The sequence below is a fragment of the Astatotilapia calliptera genome, chromosome 3 (genome assembly GCF_964374335.1).
Source record: "Astatotilapia calliptera chromosome 3, fAstCal68.1, whole genome shotgun sequence".
NCBI lineage: Eukaryota > Metazoa > Chordata > Actinopteri > Cichliformes > Cichlidae > Astatotilapia > Astatotilapia calliptera.
The window spans coordinates 49,700,871-49,709,832 of NC_137424.1; the positions used below are offsets into that span (position 1 = coordinate 49,700,871).

The following is an 8,962-nucleotide window of genomic DNA, read 5'->3' on the forward strand; positions in this document are numbered from 1 at the left end:
CTGCTTACGAAAGCATTCAGTATTTCGAGTCATCTTTCTTCCTCGACATGATGGATGTAATCCAGTCTTAAGGAAAATATAAAAGATTATCAAGAACACCTAATGAGATAGAGTCTTATCAGTTTAAGCAGCAAATCTCTCAGTGGAGATGATGAAAACTGTGGAATTAGTTCGTTTATGAATTCTTACTGTTAAATATAATCCTCAGTTGAGTTTATGTTTGAGACGTGTCCGAGTTTGCTGGAGGTCACAGACATGCAAAACTCTTTTTCTTGAACATAAGTAGATTTTTGCATCCACCTGCAAGGACACAAGATCCGGAAATCCAGGCAGACACCTGCTTTGAATTTGCAGATTCAAGAGAAGGCTGCATCCAGCTTTTCTCATCAGAGCTGTCTCCTTCACAGGTAGGAGTTATTGGGGGCTTAGATTATTGTGTATCCTTGGCCTGACATTTGAATGTAATCCATCTTTTTGTGTTTTTATGAGTATACATTAATCTCTCTGAAAGCAGAGACCATGGAGAAGAAGATGTTTTGCATCTTTCTATTCTCTGGTGAGTACATTTTCTCTCTTGCCTTTAAAGTTAATTGATCTACATCAATACTGAAGTGTTGAAGGACGGATGTAGAAGGCATAAAAGCTGTGATACAAATGTTTTTTTTTAATCTTTGGCATTACACACAGGTCTGTGCCATTTCACCTTCTCTTACCAACGTCCTCTGTACCACTTTATCAACAACCCTAAAGACTGGCTCACTGCTCAGCAGTACTGTAGAGACATGTACACTGATTTGGCAACCATAACTGATGAGCAGGACTTGGAGGATTTAGCAGGTCTGGTGGGGTCTGGTGGTCCCTTTGTGTACTTAGGTTTGTACAGAGATTGGGGCTGGTCAGTGTCTGAAAATGATGACTACAAAGAAGGAGAACCTGCATACTGGAACTGGGCAAGTGGTGAGCCCAGTGTTCAGTCCTGTGCAAGCATGTCAGCAACAGGGGGATGGTATGCTACACCGTGCAACTCCACTTTAAGCTTCTTCTGCTACACTGGTAAGATTTTTTAACACTTTTCTTTGCTGTTTACCTTTTGTGTGAGCCACAGTCCATACCACAGTTCCCCCCCTGCTTTGAAACTAGAGTCACTCTTTTAAAACTTAAAGTGAGAAAATTATAAAGAACCAAATCAGAAATGATGACACCAAGCAAGCACATTAGAAGCAATTACAAGCAAAATGCTTATGAATTATGGTACAGCAACTTTTTGCACTTTGTTTTATAATATTCTGGAAACCTTTGATCTAACATTGTGCACCCCGGGATCATAATCATTATGTAATTCGAGATATTAAAATTATTCTGCTGACTAACTGAGCATTTTTCCCCAAACATCTGTTTTTTTCTGTAGCACTTGCCACTGCCGTTTCTGAAAGGTTTGTCCTGATCACCAACACCATGGACTGGCTCTCTGCTCAGAGCTACTGCAGGACTACGTACACAGATCTGGCCCGAGTGCAGAACCAGCAGGAAAATGACCTGCTGCAAGCCTTGGTGACAAACCAGCAGGTGTGGATCGGCTTGACAAGGATGTCCTGGAGGTGGTCTGATGGAAGCGAACCCTCGTTCATACCCTGGGGACTCTCTGTGATAGCGTCAGCTCAACTCAGCGATTGTGGTGTGCTTCAGGTCAGCAGCAATCCTCTTGGGATGGTCCAAAGGAGCTATGCTGAAAAACAGCCCTTTATTTGCTACACCGGTAATCATTTCTTTCTTCTGTCATAAACCACAAACCGTGATTTGTATGATAGCCTTTTAAAAATTCCCTGAGGTCAAAATCATTATCAGTGATGACTAACCCTGTACTATCAAAATAAGTAATTTTGATCACTTTTTAAATTTGTTTTCCTAAATCGAAGAAAATGTTATCCATTAACGTATATATTGGGTTTATTTATAATCATTATTTATAATCATTTTCAAAGAGTGTGTGTAAACATTGTGGGATCAGCAGTGCAATGTAGTGGCAGAAATTTGGAAGGACCAGTTCCTGTTATTAAAAAATAAAAGGTGTTTGGGAGCTTAATTTTAAATTGACCCCCCAAAAAATTCACTGTTATTGTACACGTAAAAAGATTTCTGGTGATTAGAGCAAGAAAACTAAAGGCAGATATAACTGGAAAGCACTGCTGAGGTTTTACACTTATATTACAGTGTAGTTTATCAAAATGTAGAGAACAAGAAATTACAAAAAGTTTCATTTAAAAATTACTGCATAATTGTATAATTACAACTTTTAGCATTTGAAATGATGATGAACTAAAATTAAAGAGGAATTTATAATCTTACCAGCTCCGCGGAAAAAGACATTGGTGCAAATGGAGCTCAGTGCTGATGTGGACATGACAGACCCGGGTGTGAGGGAGTCTGTCTTGAAATGGGTAAGTTGTGTAGAGTCATAAAATGCCAAGTAAAGTTTTTAGTAATGAGAACAATTGCCAGATGTTTTTGAGGTGGACTGAATATCAACTCTGTAGGTCACTGTAACATCAACATACATTTTAAATGGACACAACTTTATTAGACTCTTTTGTACAAAATTTAAAGGCGACCATCTATTCTCACTGGACAGTTTATCACATACAGTGTAGTAGTACTCAGTTGGACTCATTTTTGCCTTCAAGGAGTTTTTATTTTTCATGGCTTCAATTCAACAAGTTGCTGTAAACATTCCTCAGACATTTGACTCCATATTGTCGTAACAGCATCACACAGTTGCTTCAAATTTGTTGCACATCCATAATGTAAATCTCCTGTTCCACCACATCCAAAAGGTGCCCTAATACATTGAGATCTCGTCACTATAGAGGCCATACAGTGAACTGTGGATACAGTAGATAGGCATGGTCAGGAACAACATTTAGGGATGATGTGGTATTTAAATGATGCTTCCTAGTACTAAGATGCCCAGGGTGTTCCCAGAAAGTGTCAGATTCTGACTTTCTGAATGTCGCATCAGAATCTGAGAAATATCAAACACTTTTCTAATCTTCTTTTGGCCTAATTTGGTGAGCCTGCGTGAACTGTAGCCTCGGATTCTTGTTCTTAGCTAACAGATGGGGCACCCAGTGTTGTCTTCTGCTGCTTTAATCTATTAGAGATGCTCTTCTGCATAACTTGATGTAACAAGGCAGTCTTTTCATTCTTCTCTGACCCCTGACATCAAGGTATTTTCAACCAGAGAACTTCAGCTCACTGGATATTTTCTCGTTTTCAGAGCATTCCCTGTAAAGCTTAGCTATGGATTGTTGGAAAATCCCAGCAGATCAGCAGCCCCTGAAATACTAAGACCAGACTGTCTGTCACCACCAACAATGCCATGCTCAGTGTCACTTAAACCCCCTTTCTTCCTCATTCTCATACTCGGTTTGAACTACATGCCTGAATGCGCTGAGTTCCAGCCATGTAACTGGATTATTAGATTTGCTAATGAGTGTTTAAATTCCGATATAACCATTACATTTTTGTTTCTCTTACACAGGTTAAAAATAACCTGGGCGGTACATCTGATGACCTAAACGTGAGCTGGTGGAAACCTCCAGAAAAGAAATACCTCTTAAAGCATCAGAAATGTCCCCCATAGTTACCACTGTTTGTTTCTGCAAAAAAGAGGCTCAATATCATATATTACTTTTATCATTTGCAAAAGTGAAACCAAACATGATTGATTTGTTCTTTATTTCTTAGGTTATATTTGTATATTTCCTTTTTCTGTTGGAGAGCATAAATAAACTTTCAGGGTTATTTAAGGTGATGAACGACTAAAGAAGACGAGTTGTGTTTGTCTCATCAGAGAGAAATATCAGATCTGAAAATTAGCATCTACTTTGAATCGAGCTCAAGTAAACTGGATTTCCATGTAGTTTGCATACATCGAAGCAGGCCTTAGAGGACTTTTTCTAAATTGGTCATGAGGTGAAGTTAGAATAAAGTACAAGCCATTCTATAGGGAATATTTAGAACTGACTTCTGGGCTAATGCCATGCTTAAGCTAACTACGAGATTATGCTACTCAGGCCCATTTTGGTGTAAATCTGCATGTTAATTGGGGATCTTTCAAATGACCTTTATTAATAAAAAGAACACATCTGTGTAACAGTAGTTGAGGACTAGCTTGCCAGTTTTAATATTTTGTTAATTCATTATTGTATTTAAATTATATGAAGATCGTTCTCTTGTGTTAAGACTGTGGTACATACAATAATTCTTTGGTGTGATTCGACTTTAGCTTGGACAGATTTCCATTTATTTATTTATTACTGATCCTGCTGTGTGTGCAGGTTGAGTGGCTGCTCGCTTCCACTACGCTTCTTCCTCTCAGCGACATCAGTTTCAGGGTAATTTGAGGAAAAGTACAAAAATTCCCAGATTTCTGTGGAAATGTTCTTTCTTTAATGAAACAATAATAATAAAGAGTGAATTCTGTTGGAGATATTTAATGATTTGATTTTACCAAGCATTTAAGTGATCTTTCATCACAACAATTCAAGGACTTTTTAAATCAAATTTCTTAATTGATGATTTCTCCAGGCTATTCTTACAGGTTTTGATGCACGGGAGTATTTTTAATCCAGTTTTAGTAGTTTCAACAATCTCCTTGGTTGTTTTCATTGCTTCTTGTAGGCCCTGCTGCAGAGTTACATGCAATTACAATTATTTTCTACTGACAAACACTGAAAGGATTGCTTTTATAGCGTCATTTTGGCACCACCTGGTGGTACAATAACATATAATTGAGACTATTCCTTCTTTTTTTAACTGTTTTATTGAAGCATTGAAACATAATCTGAAAACATAATCTGAAATTTAAAACAAAAACAAAAAACCCTGAGTGAAATATTTATCATGAAGTTCATTTCATGATGACAGTGAAGCTCTGAAATCTGTTGTTTCTTTGGGATGCTTTTAATTTGAAATGTCTGATAAATAATTGATTCTCTCTGTGTGTACGGCTGAAATGTGAACCCAAGTATAATAAAATTAATTGCTTTCAACTGAGCTGTGATCCTATAATTTTATAACTAAATCAATGCCAATAAAAAGTCAGAGAGAGGTAGCCATTGTAGGAATATGGAGTTGCTCCTTGCCGGTTCCCAGGTCTACTCTGGCCTGATGCTGTAGCACGTGCCAGAACCCCATCATTAAATAGTCGGCCTGGCAGCGTGTTCTTCAGTGGCAACCCCAGGTGACTATTCATTGCATAGACAAAACTCATTAGCCTTATTTGGTAGCTTATCTATTATAAACTTTTTAGAGTTCTTAGTATGTTTGCAAACTCAATATTCTGTCGAACTACATCAGGGGTCGGCAACCTTTCTGATGAGTGCCATCTAAAATTTCCTCAGAAGTCAATGTGCCATATGATTGCATTAGCAATAAATTTAATAACACTCTATATTAACAGTTACACACTATATAGAACAACTATATAGAATTTGTCAGGGTCCTGGGTTGGTGACCCAGTGTTTTTGGTTTTTGTACTTTTACTTTTGACATTGTTATGTATTATGACTGTTGTGTTTTGGTTTCCCAGGGTTTACTTTATGCTCTCTCTGTTTGGTGTCACCCCTGCCTGTGTATCCCCTCTTGTGTAGTCAGGTCTCTGTGTTTAATCTAAGTCTCTGAGTCGGTGTATTTGCGTGTCTGTGTGTTTCCTGTTTTACTTTGAAGGTCCCTATTTGATGTCAGTGTGTTCTCTTTACGTTTTCCCTGCCTCGTCAGCTTTGATGTCTCCCAGGTGTGTTCCCCTCCTGTTTCCCATCCCCTGATTCTTGGTGTGTGTATTTATAGTGTGTGTTACCTCGTCCTCGTTGCTGGTTTATCTGTGTATCTTCCTCCGTCTTCCTGTGCATTCTCCCCGCGTTGTTCTCCCTGCAAGGTACCCTCACTCATGTGCAGGTTTTGTTGTTTAAGTTTTAGTTTTCCCAGTTTAGAGTGTTTTCAATTCTGTTTCTCGCCGCCCTTTTCGTTGTTTATTACCTCACCGTCAATAAAGCTTCCTCACCTCAGTGGTGCCGCGTCTTGGGTCCTTTAACAACATCACACGGTTTGCCTCGCGAACCGTGACAGAATTATATTTGTTTGCAGATGTTGGCAGCTATCAGCGAATAGTTATCAGCTATTTTGAAACAAAAAAAGAAACTTTTATCCATAAAACTAACTCCATAACAGCAAATGAACTGTACAACAGAAAATGCAAATGGTATTTATGGTCTCATCACAACAATAATAAGAAAAATAAACTGGGCCAATATTGCATGTTTGTTAATACAGAGATACACATCTTAATGTGTACGTAAAAAAGGATCCTGGTGTTATTTGTCTCTCAGAAACAGTTCATAACTTCAACCCATTCATGTCAACTAAAAGGTAAACCTGTTTCTCCATCACCTGTTCAGCTCTGATGATTCAGTAAGGACATCTCCTGGTTTCATCTTCATGTTTCCCTCTCACCACATATTCAAACCGACATCATGACCAGCAGCTTTTACAGCTGTGGCTCCAGCAAACATCAGCTGATACTAGAAATTAATATTAAATAAATTCTAACAACAGCTGATCAAGCTTAAACGTGCTGCTGTTGTTTACCGCGACATCCGCTGGTTTCTTCTTTCTGGCACAAAGTGGGCGATAAATAAACAAGAGAGAAAAGCCGATCAGCTGATCATTGATCAGTTTCATGGTTGAAGTAGCAACAGGAGAAGGAGGGGGAGAGAATGAGAGAAGAAGAGGCAGCTGTGCAGCGTAAAGACGCAGAATAACTCCAGCTGTGTGTCTTTTTCATTGTAGCTGAAGTCCGGGACAAACTGTGTTCCTTTTCAGCTCAATATGAAATGCGTAATATTTTCTCTGAATGCAGGACGATTCTGTTTTTTACGGGACGGTTGGCAACTCTACTAACTAAAGTTCACTATCAGTAACATCATAGCACCCACCCAGCTGTATAGAAAATCCGTCATGCTAGCTAGCACGCAGTACGAGTTATTGTAACTGATGGTAAAAAGTTAGCACAAAATAAACTCCACCTAAACTTGGTTTATATCTGACCCAGATAGACTGCAGGTCATAACTTCTTACCTGAAGTTCAGTTCACCTGACACTCGGACTGGCGGCCACTTCGGGTCTCTCCTCGTCCTGCCTCCGATTTCCCTCATCCACCTGCTGGCCTCTGTGGCAGCTCTGCCATAACCACCACCAAACAACTGAGTTATCTTTACACATTGGCCAGCATCTGGCCAATCCACCACCTTTCATTGTTTACACCGTCACAAAAAAACAACAACAACAGCAACAAAAACAACAAGAAAACAACAAAACATCGGCCCATAAAAATGAAAAATCACCATCGGGCCACCGGGCAAATGGCCCGTACGCCTGATGGCCAGTCCAGTTATGGTCGTGCCATCAGTTAACCCTTCGCCTGCCAGCTGTGGCACGCATGCCCAGGGTTGCCGACCCCTCAACTATGATACCCTGGAGTAACAGACTACGTCAGGACTCCGGTAGGAGCAGGGGGGGAGGGCTCTGTATTTACATGCATGAAAGCTGGTGCAACAACGGGACAATTATAAACAGTCACTGCTCCCCGAACCTCGAGTACATGTCAGTAAGATGCCGGCCTTTTTTTCTACCGAGAGAGCTAGCAGTAGTGATCATCACGGCTGTGTACATTCCACCCAATGCCAACGTAAACACGGCGCTCTCTATCCTGCTGAACACCATTAACGAACAGCAGCGGGCCCACCCGGACGGTGTTCACATAATTGCAGGTGACTTTAATAAGGCCAACATAAAGACTGTGCTCCCAAAGTTCTATCAGCATGTCAAATGTCCCACCAGAGGAGAAAACACTCTAGATCATGTTTACTCCAACATCAAGCATGCATATAGAGCCATACCCCTCCCCCACCTCGGTCAGTCCGACCATCTCTCCCTCCTGCTCTCCCCAGCCTACACCCCCCTCAGGTGCAGTGCCAGGCCCACCACAAAGACTGTTACAACCTGGCCGGAAAATGCTCTCTCCAAACTACAGGACTGCTTCACAGAGACCGACTGGGACATATTTGAACACCAGGACCTAGAAACATTCACAGGATCAGTACTGGACTACATGAAGTTCTGTACTGCAAATGTGACTGTGGACAAAAGCATTCGGGTTTTCCCAAACCAAAAACCCTGGATGACCAGCGAGGTCCACTCACTCCTCAAAGCCTGCGATGCCGCCTTCAGGTCAGGTGACAGAGCTCTGTACAGGGCTGCTCGAGCTGACCTGAAAAGGGGGATTAAAAAAGCCAAGTCAGACCACAAAAGAAACATCGAGTCCCACCTGTCCAGCAACAACACACAGGAGGTGTGGCAGGGAATACAAGACATCATCAACCACAGAGGCAGCACTGCGAAAACAGAAAACCCGAGTGGGCAGCTGGCAGAGGAAATAAACAGCTTCTTCGCCCGCTTTGAAACACCACAACAGCAACACTCATCTGCCTCAGCCCTGCTCCCATCCTCATCCTCACCCTCACCTGGTTCCTGCACCGCTCCACTCACTGTAACGGAGCACGATGTCAGACGTGTGCTCCTAGCAGTGAACCACATGAAGGCGGCCGGTCCAGAGTGTACCTGGCAAGGTACTAAGAGCATGTGCACACCACCTCACCCTCATCTTCACCAGACTCTTCAACCTCTCACTGGATCAGGCAGCCATCCCTTCCTGTCTAAAATCAGCCACAATCATCCCAGTGCTGAAGAAGTCTCCCATCTCCAGCCTGAATGATTACCGCCCTGTGGCCCTCACACCGGTAATCATGAAATGCTTTGAGAGACTAGTCCTTCAACACATCAAGGATTACCTCCCCCCAGAATTCGACCCCCACCAGTTTGCATACCGTGCAAACAGATCCTCAGA

General features: G+C 41.3%; 1 protein-coding gene across 1 annotated transcript; it reads left to right on the forward strand.

Moving 5' to 3' along the window:
- Window positions 1-166: 166 nt before the first annotated feature.
- LOC113013884 (C-type mannose receptor 2-like) lies at window positions 167-5,055 on the forward strand. The gene is made up of 5 exons (XM_026155105.2): window positions 167-556; window positions 688-1,053; window positions 1,409-1,756; window positions 2,350-2,438; window positions 3,539-5,055. Exons 1-5 carry the CDS (start codon window positions 520-522, stop codon window positions 3,638-3,640), a joined length of 942 nt encoding a protein of 313 aa, XP_026010890.2. The 5' UTR covers window positions 167-519; the 3' UTR covers window positions 3,641-5,055.
- The last annotated feature ends 3,907 nt before the right edge of the window (window positions 5,056-8,962 follow it).